The 22992-nt window shown below is 43.4% G+C and overlaps 1 protein-coding gene across 2 annotated transcripts in view; it reads right to left on the minus strand.

Moving 5' to 3' along the window:
* The window catches only part of LOC126356030 (chymotrypsin-1-like), a 141485-nt gene that overhangs the window by 92698 nt on the left and 25795 nt on the right, over positions 1–22992 (minus strand). For both annotated transcript variants that reach the window (XM_050006684.1, XM_050006685.1), the window contains exon 2: positions 906–1036. In XM_050006684.1, the coding sequence (XP_049862641.1) occupies positions 906–1036 (131 nt within the window). The remainder of the gene's footprint in view (positions 1–905; positions 1037–22992) is intronic.

Here is a 22992-nt window from a genome sequence, read left to right on the forward strand (position 1 = left end):
GCAACGCCGGTCAACTGCTGTTCGTGTATGAGAAATCGTTTGGAAACTTTCCTCTTGTCAGCACGTTGTAGGTGTCGCCACCGGCGCCATCCTTGTGTGAATGCACTTTAAAGCTAATCATTTGCATATCACAGCATCTTCTTCCTGTTGGTTAAATTTCGTGTCTGTAGCACGTCATATTTGTGTTGTAGCAATTTTAATGGCCAGTAGTGTAGTTTTGTTATTGAATGCATGCCACTTGAGCGATTGAGTGGCCAGAAAACAATGTAACGTTTCTAGTAGAAGAATAGAGACATCATAAGTACTTCTGGAATACGAGAGCCTCATAGCACAAAATGCCGAAAAAATTAATAAGCTTGGTAGGAAATTCCACAATCACTCAAAGATTCCAATGGGTACACGGAAAAGAGGGTTCACCGAATACTTGCTTCCAGCCTGCGGAAAGGAGTGAGTGGGCACAAGCAAAAGTATTTCTTTTTATTAAAAAGGATCAGCACAAAGAATTGTCTTGAAGTGAACAACTACGAATACGTATCTTTAAATGTGTCTATAAATGAAATTACATGAAAGACCCGATCAGTCTCGCACATTAGATTCAAGACAGATGTAACTTCATTGCACATATATCACTGCAATTTTAAGAACTTTTGACTTAATGTCCGAATAAATAAAACTTGATTTGATTTTCGCCCGATCTGCTGATCTGGCTATCTCCCCGCTCCGACCTACACCCCCCCCCCCCTCCTCCCGTCCCCGCCCCACGAGATATACTGGTACGGCAGATTTTATCGGGCAGCGTGCAGCATGTATATTTTATGTTATTTTAGCAGGGCTGCATTTCCTCATAGGCCAAGTTGGCCCGGATCTAGAGCGTCGAACAGGGAAAGGATGCCGACGCCACTCACCTGGTAGGGGAAAGCGCCCTCGAGAGCGTTGCTGCCTCCCAGTATCCGCGACCCAGCCGTTGTCGAGGATGTCGAATTGACTGGAGTGATGTTGTCACGAGCGGGCAGGCTTTGCAATGTAGTCGCACCATCTGTAAGAGATGTTCCATCAGGCATAATGAGATAAATTTGAGGCTTCATACCTGTCATTAAACCAGAGTAGCCGAAGTTGTTAAGATAAAGCTAGAGCGGAGGTTGACCGATTTTTATTTTAAGGAGCAAAATACACTGATTCAAAAAAACCACAACACCAAGAAGGAGTTGTGCGACTTAAACGAAGGTGGGCAGAACAAACCGGTAATTTCAAGGACACTTCCGAGGCAGACTCCCTATAGGGTGCATTCCATTGATAGCAAGCAACCGCCATTTGCAACTTCAATGGTGTCAATCCAAAGCTCATTAGAGGGCAAGGTGGAGGTCTGTTTAGCCGACCGATGTGGCCGAGCGGCTCTATGCGCTTCAGTCAAGAAGCGCGCGGCTGCTACGGTCGCAGGTTCGAATCCTGCCTCGGGCATGGATGTGTGTGATGTCCTTAGGTTAGTTAGGTTTAAGTAGTTCTAAGTCAAGGGGACTGATGACCTCAGCTGTTGTCCCATAGTGCTTAGTGTTGTGGTTGGCAGGAGAGCCAACTGTGTAGTAAAGGAGGCCGAAATGCACGCGTCTCAGCTCACGCAGGCTGGCGTGAGGTCTGGAACATGACAAGGGAATTAAAATTGAGAAAAACGGACGTAGCTGGTGGAATACTTAACTTTAATCCATTAATAACGAACGTCGCTCTTGACGGTACATGATTGACAATATCAATAGTTCCGAATATGGCGCCTTGTTAGGTCGTAGCAAATAACGTAGCTGAAGGCTATGCTAACTATCGTCTTGGCAAATGAGGGCGTAGAAGTCAGTGAATCATCGCTAGCAAAGTCGGCTGTACAACTGGGGCGAGTGCTAGGAAGTCTCTCTAGACCTGCCGTGTGGCGGCGCTCGGTCTGCAATCACTGATAGTGGCGACACGCGGATCCGACTTATACTAACGAACCGCGGCCGATTTAAAGGCTACCACCTAGCAAGTGTGGTGTCTGGCGGTGACACCACACTTAGAGCCATTTTTTGGAGGTGTGTTCTGTTTTCTAATGAAGCTGGTCCTGCCTCGCTCCCAGTGATGGCCGTGTATTGGATAGGACGGCTGTTGAAGGCCTGCAACCAGCTGTCTGCGTGCTAGACGCATTGGATCTACACCGGGAGTTATGGTCTGGAATGTGATTTTGTATGAGAGCAGGAGCACTCTCGTGTTTATACCATGTACCCTGACTGCAAATTTGCACGTCAGTTTCGTTCTTCGACCTGCTGTGTTACCATTTTGAGTAGCATTCCAAAGGGTGTTTACCAACGCACGCCCACATACCCCTGTTGTAAACCAACATGCTGTACAGAGTCGCTCAAAAATGGTTGAAATGGCTTGAGCACTGTGGGACTTAACATCTGAGGTCATCAGTCCCCTAGAACTTAGAACTACTTAAACCTAATTAACCTAAGGACATCACACACATCCATGCCCGAGGCAGGATTCAAACCTGCGATCGTAGCAGTCGAGGGGTTCCGGACTGATGCGCCTAGCACCACTCGACCACCGCGGCCGACTACAGAGTCGACACATGTTGACTTGGTCTGCTCGATCATCAGATCCGTGTCCAGTCGAGCACATGTGGGACATCGTCGGACAACTTCAGAGTCATCCACAACCAGTATTTACCGCCGCTGTATTGACGTACCAAGTGCAATAGTCATGGAACTCCAACCCACAAACTGACATCCGGCTCATGTACAACACATGCATGCTTGCATTCAACATTCTGGCGGTTTCACCGGTCATTAATGTACCAGCATTTCACTTTTTCAATGGCCTTTATCGCCCTTATATTAATCTGTGATCTTGCAATGTTACTCACTTAAATACACTACTACCCATTAAAATTGCTACACCACGAGGATGACGTGCTACACACGCGAAATTTAACCGACAGGAAGAAGATGCTGTGATATGCAAATGATTTGCTTTTCGGAGCATTCACATAAAGCTGGGGCCGGTGGCAGCACCTACAACGTCCTGACATGAGGAAAGTTTCCAACCGATTTCTCATACACAAACAACAGTTGTGCGTCGAGCGCACAGATGGCGCTATTAAACGTTTGACTCACAATGTGTGGAGGGTGAAGTTCAGTCCAGAGGCGGTTCTCTTATTTTTGGTTTTTATTTATTTATGTTCATGGTTTGGGCCCGCCCATTCAGGTTACCATTAACATGGATCGGGTTATTCATTGGAAAATTCTTGGTGCCCAAGTGGTTGGTTTGACGGACACCCATGCATCTTATCATACCTCAATTCGCCTGCAAAATCACATGATCTTAATCCCCTGAAAAATGGCTGAGGCTATAGCAATCAACATCCACACAATTTAGCAGCTCTGCGAGATCTAAATAAACGCTTGGGTTTAAGTAAATATTAAATATTTGAAGAAGTTTGTAGATCCTCTTCCTTGCCAAACTGAGGCCATTACCAGGAACACAGCTGGTTATACGCAGTATTATCGTGATGTCACCTGAAGGGCTTACTAACGTTTTGTTCTGTATGCTTAATTCAAGAATCAGATTTGTAGAGAGTGTTGGTGACCTACAATTTCTTACAATCAGACCGCGCATAAGTATCCTATGCTACATTTCATACCCCTCAACCGTCCCACATTCAGTTCCCAAAGTCCCATGGAGTGAGGGGATGGGATTCGGTTGATAGCGATTCATCCATCGAGTAGGGACGTTTAGTTTACTAGTGTACTCTCTGTCTTCTTCCACCAACAACACAAATACATAACACTCCACATAGCACTCTTCACTATTAATTGTAGAAAAACATGTTGTTAAGTCACAATACCCACATATTCCAAAGAACACATAATTATGTACGTGGAAAGAAAGAAATCTGGTAACAGAGAAACAACTCTTGGAGCAACCTATTGAGTGTGACTTACTCTTGTGCTGTTGGAATAGACACCTTTGTCCAGCATACATACAAACATAAATATACAAAATTTTAATTTTTCCTCTGGGTCAGTGTCATTAAAGAGATTAAATTTAGTTCAGTCTTTCAGTCATGACTAAGATTTTTTGGAAGATTTCCCTTGTTTAAGTTGAGATGAACAATAACAGTTACCAGCCAGAGTACGGTACAGCAGCTCAAATGTGCTTAAACTATGTAAATCAAGACCAGAAAGGATGTTGTAAAGACCGAGGGAAGAGATCTAATTGTTATTGTTGCAGTCGTCACCCCAAAGGCTGGTCTAAGTGAAGATCTCCTCGCAAGTCTACCAATTGCAAGCCTCTTCATCTCTGCATAACTGCAGGGTATCCATAGGTGTGGAATCACCCCTCCAAAACAAAAAATATGGAAAAATAAATATTTTAAGTTAAGTAGTTTGAAGTGGGAGAGGTGGAGAACCTGTTAGGCTCTTTAACCAGTATGGTGTGCATTTTGGAAACCACCATCTTCGGTGTAACTTACGTGACATATCAGAAAAAATAAAAAATTACACAATAGAAACAATAGTGTCTTTTATTGGAGTACAACTTTATTCATTCTGGATTTATGCCCCATTTTGCATAGTCAAAGCAAATGCTGGCGATTACTCAAAAAAGGTTACAGTGTGTGCTTGGCGTGTTGTCCAGCACATTTCAAGGTTATTACTATTTGCTGCACCCATTCCTCATAGACTTTAACTAACACGCGTACCGAAATGCATACACAAACATCAACAATCCGCTCCCTGATATATCCAAGGTTTCTGATGCTCACCACATACACAACTACGCATGTCGCCATATTGATTTAAATTCGATGAATGTAGCAAACCCTCCACAAGACCTCTACGACCTATTTATCACCAGGAAACTATGAATTTCGACGCGCCAACTACCGTCTATGTATTTATCCAGGGAGGGTTAACGTCTGACTGGTTTAAGTGATTCTGTTTATTTACCTCTCCGTTCTCAGAGAAATTAGTTTATTATGCTAACAATAAGTCATACGGGTAATGGCGACTTGCATCTAGTTTGCATGTTACCCATTCTACAAACTAAACCGGACGATCTTGATCGTCCTCGGTGAGATATAACATTTGCATTTCGTGAAAGTGCCGTTTATGAGTGGCCAAAATTCTCCATATTAATGTACAGCGGACACCAGTTTCTTGTTAATTGCTCTGTAGGCACTCTGGCCTAACATGGTTTACTGAATTATGCCAGAACAGCATTGATGTTTCTTCACTCATAGCCTTTTTCGATCATCCAGCAGTTGGTTTCTGTGCAAAAGAGCCATGGAGTTTCGCAAGAAATTGTATCAGCGCACTGTGTCTGATGAGTGGTGTGCCTGGATGGCATTGATTGAAAACGTCTGCTATAATACTTCTCATATCTAGGACTGTCTTAATGCGTTCTGCTTGTGATAAAGCCACCGGCTTTCATGTCACCTGTAAGAAAGAAACATCAGTCACTGTTCGAAAATGAACAAAACTGTGTTTAAATGAAGGACGCTGTCGTTTTTTTTTTTTAAAGTAATTCTCTATCTCCAGAAAGATACTTTCATAAAAGACTACATATCATCCAAATGTACACTGACAAGTCAAAACATCACGACCACTAACCAACGCGAGGTTGAATGCCCCTGGGTGCCGTTGCAGGTACGTGACGTGGTAAGGAGAGTATATGAGTGGGGAAGGCACGAATGGGGAAGCATTCTAGCGACATACAGCCCGCAAATAGGTAAATCCACAGATGTAAGCGACTTTGATAAAGAGGAGGTTGTTATGGCTCGGTGCTGGCAACCAGTATCTCGGAAACGACGAAATTGGGCAGATGTTCGTATTCTACAGCCATGAGCACTGTGGAAAGTGGTTAAGGACGTGGAACCGCTACTAGGCGACAAAGTGTTGGATTTTCAGGCCCCATGACAGATCGCGGAGGTTGGAGACTTGTGCACTGTGTAAAGCACAGCGGTCTACGGCAGACCTGATCACACAGTACAATGCTGGTGCAGCAACAAGTGGACTGGAGCAAACTGTGCAGTACATATTGTTGATCCCTACATTTTCTCAGACTGATTCAACGACTTTGCCAATTATGATTGCAGTGGCCACAGGTTACCCGAGATTGGACCACGGATCAATGGAAATATGTGCTCTGGTCAGATGAATCGCGTTTCTTGCTTCACCAGGTCGATGGTCACGATCAGATATGCCATCATCCGGGTAAACAGCTGCTCGAAGCAAGTACTGCACCGAGGATGCATGGCGACAGGGACAATATTATACTATGGACGACATGAATCTAGGATTCCGTGGGTCCCGTGTAATGATCGAAGGCACCCCGACAAATGTGGACTACTAGAACATTATTGTGGATCTCCTGTGTCCCTTCATGCTTGACGTCTTTCCCGGCAGCTAGTAAGTCTTACAGCAGGATAACTGCCCATGAAACACAAGACCAGAACCCTTTTGCAGTGATCTGAGGAGCATCATAGTGAATTCATGTTTAAGTCCTGACCAACAAATTAGCCTTATCTGAACCTGATAGCACACATGTAGGTCACTATCAGGTGCCAGGTCCGACCCCGACAAACCATCGGTCCATAATTTATGGAAACTGCATTGATCTGCACATAGACATTTGGTGTTGCATACATACAAAGACCTAGCAAGGACTTGTTGAATTCATGCTACACAAAATTGCTTCTGTATTGTTTCCCCGCTGTGGATCAACACGCTATTAAGTATATGGTCATAATATTAGTTCATCAGTATGTATTCGATATAGCTACATTTTCTTTCTTCAAAACTGTTTTCCCTGCTACTGCCATTCCACAATTTATATTCTCTTTGCTTCGTCTGTCAGTTATTATCTTCTCCAGTAGTGTAACTCATCTGCCAATTGTAGAGGGTCTGTTCATAATCTAATCCCCTCAGCATCACCTCACAAACACGAACCCATAACATTATTGTGACCATGCCTGTGTTCGAAGTCATTGTACAGTAACCACTCACAGACTGCAGGTAGCAGCAATAGCAGTGGAAGGTATAAAATGGTGTCAGGGCGCACTAAAAACAGTGCAGTCGTTGCCATAATGCAGAAACGGGGTGATTTATGTGGTGTCCAAAACGGCATGATCATTGGCTTTCATGCCAAAGTTGGAAGCATTTCCAAAATGGCTAAGTCTGTAAACTGTTTTCGTACGCCATAGATAAAGTATGCAATGCATGGCAAAATGGCGCTATTGAAAACTGGCGCCAAGGCTACTGAGATGCGCCATGGGCCACAAATGACGGGGGTGAATAATTGCTGCGAAGATGTACACAGATGAAAAGATAAGCAACTGTTGACCAACTGACTTCCCAGATCAATCAAGCGGCTACCAATAGTGTTTCCTAGCCTTTGGTCTAAGATAAAATGCAAGATTAATGTTGCATTTCTTCTGAACTCAAACTGATCTTCAACTAGGTCGGCTTCCATATTCTTAAGAGACACAAAGTGAACAAACCAGCTGCACCAGTAAAAATCATATCAATCATTAATTTCCAGCTGTATGAAACGCAAGTTCACTGGAAAAAGACATTCATGCATTGGCACAAAAACTGAAAAAGGCACAACACGCTGGTTTGATAAAGTGACGTTTTGTACGCGAATGCATGTCACAGCATGACTATTACTACTGGTACTTCTAGTCCACATCCAACTCGCCTTTTCCATATGCATAATCGGAAGATGGATTTTACTAACAATCAAAAAAGCAAGGCTCCTTATTTCAGTTGTAAATATGAACTGTTATTAAAAGCGTTTTGTACAAAAATTTATTTTGTAATTCTAATAAATTACATAACGACCACTTCCTCCATTCCTGACAATCTCAGGTTTAACTAAAATAATTCGTTAAAATATTAAAAGTGTATACCAATTGATGTGTAAAGCTGTAAATGTCATAAAATAGTAAATCATCAACCTGGGAATAAATGTCTTAATGTCTTAATGTCTTAAATGTCTTAATGTCTTAAAATATTAAAAGTGTGAAACACTGAGAGCACAAAACCATAAAAATCTCAAATTAAAATTCTAAAAAGTGAAACTGTATAAAAACTCTCATTAAAAGATTAAAAATACAGAACATTGAATCCACAGATAGCAAAAGACATACGAAAAGCAAAATTATAAGACTGGCGTTATCTCGAATACTAAGAATTGAATCAAGTGTCATTAAACATTAAATATATAAAATATTGAAAGTATAGAACTATGCAAAGGATAAAACAATAAATTAAAAGAATTGAAATTATGTGCACAATCTTAAGCTACGGAGAACAGGGTGTGACAGGTAAGGTTAATTGCAATTGCTTCTGCTTGGTGGCGTTTCATGGCACATAATTATACTTTTAATAATTTTCCTTAAGATCCACCCTTGTAAAACTCATGACATCCTCACTACTCCCTTCCCCCTGCATCCTTTCCACTCCTCTAATCTCCCTCACTCCATTTTCCCCCTCCCCTTCTTCCCCTTCCCACTTCTGTACCTTCATCAGATACCAATTTAAAACATTGATCGCAGTTGCAAAATGCAGTGCTCTGATATGAGGTTTAGATACAGACAAAACAAGTTGCTGATACAGCGACAACGACATAGGTAAATCTACATTTATGCACAGTCCTTTGCTACTTGTGAAATAATAGAAATTACGTATTTAGTTTTACCTTTCTTTATATCTGTAGATGATCCAGAGTGTTCAACACATGTAACATATTTAAAAATGTGCGACTGAGACTGAAGAATTCAAAAGTGACTGAAATTGAGGTAGCTGAAAGTAAATTGGGGTGGGAATTCCATCTGAATAAATTTTGTAGATTTTTATATTGAGATAATCTTTAATCTTGGTATTTCTGATTGTATCAGGGCTCATTTCTGAAAGATTTTGAAAGAAATGGTGAACATGATTTAAAAATTCTGAAAGTACTTCTTTAAAAATGGTGAAATTCTAAAGTTAGTCAGAATCTCTGCAGGATTTGCAATATTACTCAGTGTAATCTTTCCTTGGGCAGACAGTGGAATCTTTAAGACTCTGAAAAGTATCTTGAATTACTTAAAATTCGCCTTTTCAATATATGAAGAAATTCGAAAGTTTGTGAGAAGTAAGCCAGAGTCATCATTTCATATCTACTAATATAGATAATGGTGAGAAAACCTACATTCAAATACAAATCTTTCTAAGTACATATATGGCATTATTGCTGAGCTAATGTCTACAACCTTATGGGGAAATCTAGGCTCTTGTTCAGAGTTCATTGTCATCCTCTTCTGGCCATTTATATTCTCCGAATAGCTCCTACCTGTTTGACTGTACATGCTATTTAACATTGAACAACAGCCCCTCAAAAATTTTCTATCCAAATACAGGTGTGTCCCAAGGACTTTATCTTTGACACACATCTGACATTCCAGAACGTCCTCCTCCACTATGCCTTCTCTATTACCCTGATGATAACGCCTTATGTATAGTCCATCCAACCTTTCATTTATCTTATCATTCCCTCTAGTCGACCTCAACAGCTGCACCTCCATTTTTCATCTGTGGCCACTGTCTATCAATCTATCAATAACTGAGGTTATAATTATATCTGATAACAGTTCATACCATACTTGCCTGCGACTTATACCTAAAAATCCACAACCACCCAATCAATTTGAAGAATACTCTGATACCTAGAATCGACACATGACCATTTGAAATTCCTATCTACTGGTCTTCCAAAGGAAATCCCACAGTAGAGTTAAATTACTAGCTGGCCAAATACCTCGACCATCGTCCATACATACGAGACCCTATTCTACTCATTCTCACGTACATAAATGTACTGTGGACCTCCTCTCTTCTTGAGTTTTACCTCTCGTTTAAGATCCTGCCTCCCTCACCCTAAAGATACAAACCTCCTCAAACATCTGTAACACCTTCGTCCATTTTCTTTCACTAGACTAACTAATAACGTTCCGCTATGAGATCATCCCTGAAATCTACCCATCCTATTAACTGTAACTTGCCTCATCTGTCTCATCCTAAATGAAAGATAGCTTCTCATTCTTCTTGCCTAACTGAAATTCTACTCATCTTCAGTTCCCTCATTACAACTATGATTTCCTCAACTGATGTACATCTCAAACATATTCTCATACTCAAATATACACTCCTGGAAATTGAAATAAGAACACCGTGAATTCATTGTCCCAGGAGGGGGAAACTTTATTGACACATTCCTGGGGTCAGATACATCACATGATCACACTGACAGAACCACAGGCACATAGACACAGGCAACAGAGCATGCACAATGTCGGCACTAGTACAATGTATATCCACCTTTCGCACCAATGCAGGCTGCTATTCTCCCCTGGAGAGGATCGTAGAGATGCTGGATGTAGTCCTGTGGAACGGCTTGCCATGCCATTTCCACCTGGCGCCTCAGTTGGACCAGCGTTCGTGCTGGACGTGCACACCGCGTGAGACGACGCTTCATCCAGTCCCAAACATGCTCAATGGGGGACAGATCCGGAGATCTTGCTGGCCAGGGTAGTTGACTTACACCTTCTAGAGCACGATGGGTGGCACGGGATACATGTGGACGTGCATTGTCCTGTTGGAACAGAAAGTTCCCTTGCCGGTCTAGGAATGGTAGAACGATGGGTTCGATGACGGTTTGGATGTACCGTGCACTACTCAGTGTCCCCTCGACGATCACCAGAGGTGTACGGCCAGTGTAGGAGATCGCTCCCCACACCATGATGCCGGGTGTTGGCCCTGTGTGCCTCGGTCGTATGCAGTCCTGATTGTGGCGCTCACCTGCACGGCGCCAAACACGCATACGACCATCATTGGCACCAAGGCAGAAGCGACTCTCATCGCTGAAGACGACACGTCTCCATTCGTCCCTCCATTCACGCCTGTCGTGACACCACTGGAGGCGGGCTGCACGATGTTGGGGCGTGAGCGGAAGACGGCCTAACGGTGTGCGGGACCGTAGCCCAGCTTCATGGAGACGGTTGCGAATGGTCCTCGCCGATACCCCAGGAGCAACAGTGTCCCTAATTTGCTGGGAAGTGGCGGTGCGGTCCCCTACGGCACTGCGTAGGATCCTACGGTCTTGGCGTGCATCCGTGCGTCGCTGCGGTCCGGTCCCAGGTCGACGGGCACGTGCACCTTCCGCCGACCACTGGCGACAACATCGATGTACTGTGGAGACCTCACGCCCCACGTGTTGAGCAATTCGGCGGTACGTCCACCCGGCCTCCCGCATGCCCACTATACGCCCTCGCTCAAAGTCCGTCAACTGCACATACGGTTCACGTCTACGCTGTCGCGGCATGCTACCAGTGTTAAAGACTGCGATGGAGCTCCGTATGCTGCGGCAAACTAGCTGACACTGACGGCGGCGGTGCACAAATGCTGCGCAGCTAGCGCCACTCGACGGCCAACACCGCGGTTCCTGGTGTGTCCGCTGTGCCGTGCGTGTGATCATTGCTTGTACAGCCCTCTCGCAGTGTCCGGAGCAAGTATGGTGGGTCTGACACACCGGTGTCAATGTGTTCTTTTTTCCATTTCCAGGAGTGTAGTTTCATATACGTCTTGTCCAACACCATACTCACTCAAATTCAGTACGTATAGTTACAAGGAGGCTCATCATCACTGTGCCTCCAGAGCAGAACAACTCACATCACAGTCATTACCGCACGACATCACCACTGCCTTCTGTTACTAAAATTTTATTTTTATATTATTTTAATTTCTGTAATCCCAACAGTGAATAGCAGCTATAGGGTGACAGTTACTGAACTATATGAAATGAAATCGTCATAATTTCCGAATCGTTTGCATTAGAACGTTCAAACTGCACGGTTGGCCGTGGGGCACGTTGGGAATTAGTACGCGCATGATGTGGCTTAGCCCTCTTTCATTTGGATGGATTCGTCAGTTAGCAAATTTGGCGCATTTGAGGGACTGACAGCATCGATATTCCGACACTTCAGTGGGTCATGCGGATTTGTCTGCACCACGTCATCGCCAATGATGGCAAGCACATTGAAAATGTCATGATCTGAATCCGAATACCTTTAGTGACGTTTACATGTTGAATAAAGTGTGCAAGCCGTAGTTTGTAACTAATTTATGTTTTTTTTCATATAGTTCAATAATTGCCACCCTCTACCTGGTCAGTAGTAGCATGTCCCCTATTGTGAAATGTAAATAATAAATAAACAGACAATGAAAACATTTTTCGCTTTTTTTCAAAACCAAAACAGACAGGAATTTGAATGTCTATGGCCATCACGGCTAAACGTGTTTACATGAAACTGACATGTATTTTGTGGCGGAACCGTCAAATTGTGGCATGCTGCCTATTGCTTCAGAAGCGTCCCTGAAGCGGTGCTGCAATAGAAACTGGTTTAATTTATCACCGGCGGCCTCTCCCGTTAGCAATTTCATTTCTGAGAGAAATCCATTACAGCCAGATAAACCAGAGGATCGCGCCGGATCATCTCTGTAATATCGTTCCTTCCAGATACGCCGGTTGCGTAGTTTCCCACAATAAACTCGAGAAAAAGTTTACCAGTGACCAGACAAAGTTCTAAATCTGAAGACCAGCTCCTAAATCCTTATTGGAAAACGCCCTGGGAAAGCTAAGAAACTGATTCCGCCACAGAGTGGAAGATTCATCTTGGTGACTTCGATTTTCCCACAACCTTGCTGTTTTAACGTGAGATTCACATTTCAATGCGTACCTTGTTCTTCATCAAAATGAAGATAGACCTTTCTCAGAGACCTCAAAGATTAAAGGCTATATTGATAAATTACAATATGTCTATAGAATACCTCTTTTTCCTTACATCAGAAAGCTCTCAGGGATAAAGTAAACTAAGTAAGGTCAATTATTTCACTCCCAAAGGTTCAGATACGGAGTTGATGGGATAGTAATATCAATTCTTTTTCATTCTTTTCCTCACGAATATTCAATAAAACTGTTTTTTACAATACAATATCAACACGGTAGCAATAAATCTTTAAAAGCGAAGTACCTTATATATATCTATTATCGTTTTGCACTGGTTCATTTGTAAACTTCTGAATTGTATAAACAGTTGAAATAGATAGAATTTTCCACTTTACTCCTTCATTTATCCTTTCACTAACAGCTACATAAAGCGATTTTCGTAGTTCAGTTACTTCATTGAAAACCGTCATAATACGTTTGCCATTTGTCAAGTTGATGTGGTCAGGATGATCTCCATGTGAACATGAGCCTAGGCTTTGGAAATTAGAAAGTTACTTCACCCTAAAGTAAGAATGATTTTGTTCCTAGTAAATAATATGTCTTTGATTCGTCCATAGTCAGTAATACAGCCTAAATGCGAACTCCACCGACCAAATTGCAGGAGCTGTTCAAGGACTTTGTGTATTTTGGTGTTAAGAAGACGTGGTCTCTTGGTGGCCCCATACAGAACAGTAACGAAATTATGATTTATTTACTTCGTTACCGCCGTTACCTTTGTTTCTGAGTAAGTACCTTCACCACAGTGAATAAGCCTATGGTATGCAATCACTAAAACGAACCACACAAACCATAGAATAATGCAACAACCCTTAGAATTATGTAGTCGACAATGTTTTGTAGTGTGTGGTAGCCGCCGCTGCGAGATAAAAGCAGCATTTCCATACTATTGCGTGTCATTGTTAACGTACAACGAACAATTAAAAAACAGTCGCGGTACTGACAATATACTTGTTTTTCGCTGTGTTTGGAATGCATCTTGTATATATCTCCTAAACACCATGTTCATATCGCGAGAAAAATACTCCGTCTAATCGAAGTATCTCTTCACCTTTATGACGATTTGAACTATGACAGGGACAGTTTCATTCGGCTGTCTGAATCTTTGTGATGGAAGGACACCCCATTCTTCCTCAAGAGCCGAAACCAGAGAAGTTAGTGGCGTAGGTCGCTGGGACCTAAGCCGACATTCTAACTATGGGGTTCATGTCGGGACTATGGACAGGACAGTGCATGTCGCGAATGTTATTGTCTGCAGACCTCAGCCTCACAGAGCTGCTTCATGACGGTGTGCATTCTCATGCCTATACAAACCAACCTCTCCGAACTGTTCCACTACTGTACGCATTACACAAACCCGTAAAATGTGTTAATGTCCTTCCATATCTAGCATTTTCTTAATCGTAATAAGGGGACCACAAACCAAGCACAAAAACACAGCTGTACCGTAAGATCCCCTCCTTCGCGCTTCACTATTGGCATTAGACGTGGTGGCAGGTAACATTTTCCAGTCATTCGCCAAACGCAAGCTCTTCCATCGTATTGGCACGATACACAGTAAAGTGTGCTTCATTACGCCAAATCCCTAGTTTCCAGCTATCGACCGTCCAGTGACGTCACTCTTCACATCGCCACAAGCGCCGCTTAGCACAGACTACAGAAATGCGTGGCTTATGAGGAGCTATTCGACCATTGTGACCTCTCCTCCTTTTAACTCACTGCGCACAGTTATTGTGCTAATTGGCCTTCTGACAGCACTTTGAAACTCTCGGGTGATTCCTTCCGCTGATTTCATGCGATTTTTATGACCACCATGTAAGGTGTCAGGTAAATCCAACACCTTCCATGAAAACCCTGACATAATAAGCAAATCTACTAGTATGTCACATAGCTCCGAATAAATCGTGACATTAAATTAACGAAAGTAATACGAGTAACGAGTGAGCAAATGGAATACCACAGACTAACACAAGAATACCTAAATGCATGTCGTACCTTCCCACCGTGAGGCAGACGCAGTTCCGAGGGGTGAAACGAGGACAGAAGCCGAGAGCAGAACCGTGTTAAGCTAGAAGGCCCTACGATAAGGGACGGGCCGGCAAGCCTACCTGTACGACTACACAACCCGCACGTTTTAGCGTGAGGCTTTTTCGCGTCTCTGTTACGTAAAGGACCACCCCCCCCAGCCCATGTTAAAAGCTAGAGCCCTCCAGAAAAACAGTATAGATCTTACGATAACACAAAAAGGGCCACTACCACCCGCAAGTTTTAGCATGAGACTTTTTCGTGTCTCAGGTTCGTCAAGGACCACCCCCCAGCCGCCCATGTTAAAAGATAGAGCCCTCCAGAAGAACAGTATAGATCTTACGATAACGCTAAAAGGACCACACTAGCTGCAGGTTTTAGCGTGAGACTTTTTAGCGTCTCTGTTACGTTGCAAACTTTAAAAACATTGCCCCACCACGAAAAGTATAACGTTTCTCATTGGATAGACAGAATTTTTGTAGGCGGAGCTTAAGGTTAACATTGAGACCCTGATTGGTCAGATGAAAACATAGACAGATAGTTTTTTTAAACTAACTTCGGTGAATTGTAGTAAGGGGATGTTAAGAGAGTTAGTTTCGAGACGGCGAGCTGGATGGCTGCTGCGCCGGCCGCTGCCGCCCTGACGCTGCTTAAACACCGACAAGGTAATGAACGCACGCGATGCCGCATTTTTGAGCGCATAAGGCTTCACTCAGAACTGCAGAAGACTCATCTGTTACACCCCTTTTTTGCGTAATACTAGTGTCGATCGTTAATTAAAACTCATGGTGTTCACATTTGCCACTTGAAGAACAGATCTGAAACGCGATGATTTAGTTATTGAGAAGCCACATCAGCCACTGTAATTTACGACAAGTTAGATAAGTAATTAAAGATAATTGAGGGTCACTGTAGACCATTTTGATAGTTTTCTCTTTTGTGAACTTAATTTAAACCTAGATTATAGATGTGATATGGCATAGGTCATCCTTCGATCGATTGTAGAACTTGGAAACCCATTCAGGGAATATTCGTTCACATTTTTGTTGAACACAGTTGGTTTTTACCATCCTGTATTAAAACATTTCCTTTTACCAATAGTGTAATTTATAAACGATGTTTTGTGAGTAGAATAAAATTTCCAATGGTAAACTTAACTGCTTTTTCGATGTTATTTTACCAGCTAACTAAAAATAGGAAAGCCTTGAACCCTTTCTACTAAATTTAGTTAGTATTAAGATTCTTTTACAGGGAGTGCAGTGGAGCTGACGCTGAGATCATTTAGTATTTGATTATATCATCGCTAGTCTCACTGAACTCTTCTGAATTCTACATGTCATGCGTGGTCTGGCGTCTCCAGGTTCAAACTAGTTAATTCCCTAAAAAACACGCTCGGAGCGTCGTTGCGCGAAAGTGGTAGGGAGACACGATATAGAACAAACAGACACCACCATGAATGTTTAGAACCATCCTCAACGCTATACGATTTCTGTCCGTCAACACAGGAGGTCTACCTGGTCTTGTTATAGGTGTGATTGTTCCTTGACGTTTCCACTTCACAATCACAGCACCAACAGTCGTCTTGGGCAGCTTTAGAAGGGTTGAAATGTCCCTGACGGATTATTTACTCAGGAGACATCGAATGACTAGTACATTTTGTAAGTCACTAACATCTCCTGACCAACAAACTCAGCTGTCACTGTTTCTCTGCATACAACACAAATACTCACCGCTTACTCTTATACTGGCGGGTCGACGTCTAGTGACATTTAGCGATCGATTTCCCACCACGTATGGCAGTTAAATACTTTTGATCACCCGCCAGGGTAGCCGAGAGCGCTAACGCGCTGCTTCCTGGACTCGGGTAGGCGCGCCGGCCCCAGATCGAATCCGCCCAGCGGATTAACGACTAGGGCCGATGTGCCGGCCACCCTGGATGTGGTTTTTAGACGGTTTTCCATATCCCGATAGGTGAATAATGGGCTGGTCCCCATGTTCCACCTCAGTTACACGGCTCGCAGAAATCTGAACACTTTCGCAATATTCCATGGATTACACTCGACGCAGACGGGGTACAATAATTCCGTCCCGGGAGGTACGGGGTGGCGGCAGGAAGGGCATCCGGCCACCCCTTCAACATTAACATGCCAAATCCAATTAACGGTCGCTGACCCTGCGTAACTGCGGGACAAGGCTCAAGCGATAGAATAGTCACATACTTTTGATCAGATGGAGTAATTCCTTCCAGAGAATACTCGAGCAGACACTGTGGAAAAGACTGTCAAGCACAGTATGACGCCCAGACGCGGTATTTTGCTATATGTCATCTTCTTCTTAACACTTCAGTTTTGCTATCTGACTACCGGCGGGTTGGTCGTAAGCGCGGTAGTAGCAAACTCGTCCTTGGAGGCGAGCAGAGGCTAGGCACAAAATCGATAACAGCGAGTTCGTATAGGCTCAGATAAAACATACGTGTGGATTGTTGACAAGCTTAATGCCCTCCATAATGGACAACACTTTGGGAGCATAGTCAAATCTTAAATCTGATTCGTCTATACGTATCATTAGGTCGTCATCCTCAGGTGTAAAATTATGTAAATAACTCTGTTCAGAACAATTAATGGACCATTTTTTTTATACATCTCAATTGTATCCCATGTGTAAGTTTGAAATTTGGCTCAGAGGTGCCTACAACCTTCCACTATAATGATGTGCCCTGTGATGTCACCCTTGGCTCGGCAACGCTTCAAACAGCAGCGTGTCGACACATGCTGAAAAAAGACCTGAGCTCAGAAGTTCATGTGATGTGTAAAGTTGGTTAATGATGTCACATTGCCGGCCGGAGTGGCCAAGCGGTTCTAGGCGCTACAGTCTGGAACCGCGTGACCGCTACGGTCGCAGGTTCGAATTCTTCCTAGGGCATGGATGTGTGTGATGTCCTTAGGTTAGTTAGGTTTAAGTAGTTCTAAGTTCTAGGCGACTGATGACCTCAGAAGTTAAGTCCCGTAGTACTCAGAGCCATTTGAACCATCTATTTGAATGATGACACAGTAGCATCAGATCTCGCCGTAATTAGTCCGACGCCACCATGGAAGTGTCACACCATGGGAAGATCGCCACATCCTCTCTTATCCACATTTCAACCCTTATTTTGACGCCCCCACGATACAGGTCAGGACCCCGACGCCCAAAGTTGAAATCTCGTGGTTTTCTTATAGGTGTTCGACGAAAACGTTTTAGACACATCACCGCACAGAGCAGTCCTCCCCGATAGCTGAGTGGTCAGCGTGACGGCTTGCCGTCCTACGGGACCGTGTTCGATTCCCGGCTGGGTCGGGGATTTTCTCCGTTCAGGGACTGCGTGTTCATCTACATCTACATCCATACTCCGCAAGCCACCTGACGGTGTGTGGCGGGGGGTACCTGGAGTACCTCTATCGGTTCTCCCTTCTATTCCAGTCTCGTATTGTTCGTGGAAAGAAGGATTGTCGGTATGCTTCGGTGTGGGCTCTAATCTCTCTGATTTTATCCTCATGCTCTCTTCGCGAGATATACGTAGGAGGGATCAATATACTGCTTGACTCTTCGGTGAGGCCGGCCGGTGTGTCCGTGCGGTTCTAGGCGCTTCAGTCTGGAACCGCTCGACCGCTACGGTCGCAGGTTCGAATCCTGCCTCGGGCATGGATGTGTGTGATGCCCTTAGATTAGTTAGGTTTAAGTCGTTCTAAGTTCTAGGGGACTGATGACCACCGACGTTAAGTGCCATAGTGCTCAGAGCCATTTGAACCATTTGACTCTTCGGTGAAGGTATGTTCTTGAAACTTTAACAAAAGCGCGTACCGAGCTACTGAGCGTCTCTCCTGCAGAGTCTTCCACTGCAGTTTATCTATCATCTCCGTGATGCTTTCGCGATTACTGAATGATCCTGTAACGAAGCGCGCTGCTCTTCGTTGGATCCTCTCCATCTCTTCCATCAACTCCGTCTGGTACGGATCCCACACTGCTGAGCAGTATTCAAGCAGTGGGCGAACAAACGTACTGTAACCTATTTCCTTTTGTTTTCGGACTGGATTTCCTTAGGATTGTTCCAATGAATCTCAGTCTGGCATCTGCTTTACCGACGATCAACTTTATATGCTCACTCCATTTTAAATTACTCCTAATGCGTACTCCCAGATAATTTATGGAATTAACTGCTTCCAGTTGCTGACCCACTATAGTGTAGATAAGGGATCTTTCTTTCTATGTATTCGCAGCACATTACACTTGTCTACATTGAGATTCAATTGCCATTCCCTGCACTATGCGTCAATTCGCTGCAGATCCTCCTGCATTTCAGTACAATTTTCCATTGTTACAACCTCTCGATATACCACAGCATCATCCGCAAAAATCCTCAGTGAACTTCCGACGTCATCCACAAGGTGCAATGACGCCAAACGCTCATTTCCATTTATCTCTCAGAATAGGTGTTGAAAAGTTTTTCCGAGTGGCATAAAGGGTGTCAATGAAACCACCCCTTCCCCTGAGGCGTTGATTAGCACACATTTCGCAGGCGGAAACTACAGTTCGCAGTGTGTTGAGCAACAGGGTCACGTTCTCAACAATCTTTCACACTGCTGACGATTCAGTCCTTCTCTAACGAGATTGAACGTGACCACACCCCTTTGAAGCACTGTGCGAGTGCAGTTATAGCTCTTGAGTACAGGCTGGGACCACTAGGAACCAGTCTAAACCATTTGAAGATATCTGAACTAGATCTAATGCAGCAAAGCGTGTTTGTGTTTTTTCAGGCCTCCCACTTCGCGGTCTCGTTTGGCGTGCTCACTCATGGGTGCATCATTGACAAATGCATGAATAAAACAGCAAAGGTTCCCTCTAAGACTCCGAAGTTCGGCAACACACCCGGCGCCACCCGCTCGACTTTGTTGAGCACTTCAAAAATTTACCTATGCAGAGGCAATCCGTGACGAAGTCCTAGGCGCTTACAGACATACAACCCCTTTGATACCCCTCCTATTCCGTTGGCTACTAGCAGGTCCAAGGGCAGCAGCGTAGCCTGCCTAGAACTCTCGTCACGGGTTATCTTTGTACACTTACATTTTTAAGTTGCTCCATAAAGACAGGTAGGTGTCACTCAGGGTGTTGTCAAAGTGAGTGATCTAAGGACGACCCTTTGCCGTTTTATGCACACTGTAACGGTACCACCGGTCGCCTTAAACGGCAGTCGATACTAACGACATCTGCGAGGAATTTTGACCGTGAGCTAACCTAATGGAAACAGAACAATCAAACTGGGATACGATTAACTTCTCATGGCGAAATTATAATAGTAACAATAAATATTTTATACAGTCAACGGCGACTATGATGTCTTTTAAGAAACTAGGATTCGTTTCCGAAACACTCCAGCAAAATATAACCAACTGTAAGGTCTCAGGCAAATCCAACACCTTCCATGAAAACCCTGACATGATAAGCAAATCCAGTAGTATGTCACATAGATCCGAATACATCATGACATTAAATTAACAAAAGTAATACGAGTAACGAGTGAGCAAATGGAATACCACAGACTAACACAAGAACGCCTAAATGCATGTCGTACCTTCCCACCATGAGACCGACGCAGTTCCGAGGGGAGAAACGAGAACAGAAGCCGAGAGCAGAACCGTGTTAAGCTAGAAGGCCCTACGATAAGGGACGGACTGGACACCCATGTCGCCAGCCTACCACTAAGACTACAACCCGCACGTTTTAGTGTGAGACTTTTTCGCGTCTCTGTTACGTCAAGGACCACCCCCCAGCCCATGTTAAAAGCTAGAGCCCTCCAGAAAAACAGTATAGATCTTACGATAACACAAAAAGGGCCACTACTACCCGCAAGTTTTAGCGTGAGCCTATTCGCGTGTCTGTTACATTAGGGCCACTCCCCAGCCCATGTTAAAAGATAGAGCCCTCCAGAAGAACAGTATAGATATTCCGATAACGCTAAAAGGACCACACCAGCTGCAGGTTTTAGCGTGAGACTTTTCCGCGTCTCTGTTACGTTCCAAACTTTAAAAACATTGCCCCACCACGATAAGTATAACGTTTCTCATTGGATGGACAGAATTTTTCTAGGCGGAGCGTAAGGTTAACATTGAGACCCTGATTGGTCAGATGAAAACACAGCCAGATAGTTTTTTTTTAAACCAACTTCGGTAAATTGTAGTAAGGAGAAGTAAAAAAGTTGCTTTCGAGATGGCGAGGTGAGCGGAGCTGTGCTGCCCGCCGCTGCCCTGACGCTGCCTAAACACCGATAAGGGATTGAACGCACGCGATGCCGCATTTTTGAGCGCATAAGGCTTCACTCAGAACTGCAGAAGTCTCATCTGTTACACCTCCTTTTTGCGTAATACTAGTGTCGATCGTCAATTAAAGCTCATGGTGTTCACATTTGCCACTTGAAGTAAAAATCTGAAACGCGATGATGTTTCTGTTATATAGTTATTGAGAAGCCACATCAGCCACTGTAATTTACGACAAGTTAAATAAGTAATTAAAGATAATTGAAGGTCACTGTAGACCATTTTGATAGTTTTCTCTTTCGTGAAACTTAAATTAAACCTAGATTATAGATGTGATATGGCATAGGTCATCCTTCGATCCATTGTAGAACTTGGAAACCCATTCAGGGAATATTCATTCACATTTTTGTAGAACGCATTTGGTTTTTACCATCCTGTATTAAAACACCTTTTATGAATAGTGCAATTTATAAACGATGTTTTGTGAGTAGAATAAAATTTCCAGTGGTAAACGTAACTGCTTTTTCGACGTTATTTTACCAGCTAACTAAAAATAGGAAAGCCTTGAACCCTTTCCACTAAATTTAGTTAGTATTAAGATTCTTTTACAGGGAGTGCAGTGGAGCTGACGCTGAGATCATTAAGTATTTGGTTATATCATCGCTAGTCTCACTGAACTCTTCTGAACTCTACATGTCATGTGTGGTCTGGCGTCTCCTTACCAGCAGCAGGTCCCAGGTTCAAACTAGTTAATTCCCTAAAAAACACGCTCAGAGCGTCGTTGCGCGAAAGTGGTAGGGAGACACGATATAGAACAAACAGAAACCACCATGAATGTTTAGACAACAGTAAACGGTGGGACAGGAAGATGATTTCTCCCAGCACAACAGTAAGTTATAATATTACATATTAAAACCAGTCGCCAGCTTAATTAGGCATTCTTGTCTCAAGCAAAATGATGAAGCAGAAGGAGATGCTAAGGCTAACCCAACCTTCCTTGACACACACACTAAACTCTTTCCTTATATCTGTTCATATTACAATACAGTAACCCAATCTTGCAGATAAACGTGCAACACAAACAAACGGCCAATAAGATAGTAAACAGTAACATATGCCTTCCAACAACACGTACCTTAAATGAACCAGGTGTAACAGTTTATAAAACCAATCACCGACACACATAAAACTAGTAGCGCTACTTTACAGGAAAAAGCTTGAAATGATTCTGAATTTAAATCAGGGTCTAATGATCATAATCTGTGACTACACTGCTTGGTTCAAATAGCTCTGAGCGCTATGCGACTTAACAGCGGAGGTCATCAGTCCCCTAAAACTTAGAATTAGTTAAACCTAAGGACATCACACACATCCATGCCCGAGGCAGGATTCGAACCTGCGGCCGTAGCAGTCGCGCGGCTCCAGACTGAAGCGCCTAGAACCGCTCGGCCACACCGGCCGGAACTTCACTGCTTAGTACAGGGTCTCCATGTCTGTACATTAACCAACTGCATCAGAATAGATAACACACTAAATACTTCTTTCTTAAACTCGGTTTGACGCAAGTAATCATAATGCAAATCAAACTACACTGGCTCTGAAAGAGCCTTTGCATTGCTTCATTAACTAACTAGTCTAACAGATAAGGACCCTTAAACTTTCATAGTTTGAAGAACCATGCTCATTAACAATACTACACCTGTTTGTATGACAAATGGTAAGTATTCTTATCATTAATTATTAATTGAGTAAAGCACAACAAACTATAAATCTTTAAATAACAAATGTACTTTTTTAAGCAGTCTTTTGACCTACTCAAAAGTATAATTGG

This window comes from Schistocerca gregaria, chromosome 3 (assembly GCF_023897955.1).
Source record: "Schistocerca gregaria isolate iqSchGreg1 chromosome 3, iqSchGreg1.2, whole genome shotgun sequence".
In the NCBI taxonomy this organism is placed as follows: Eukaryota; Metazoa; Arthropoda; class Insecta; order Orthoptera; family Acrididae; genus Schistocerca; species Schistocerca gregaria.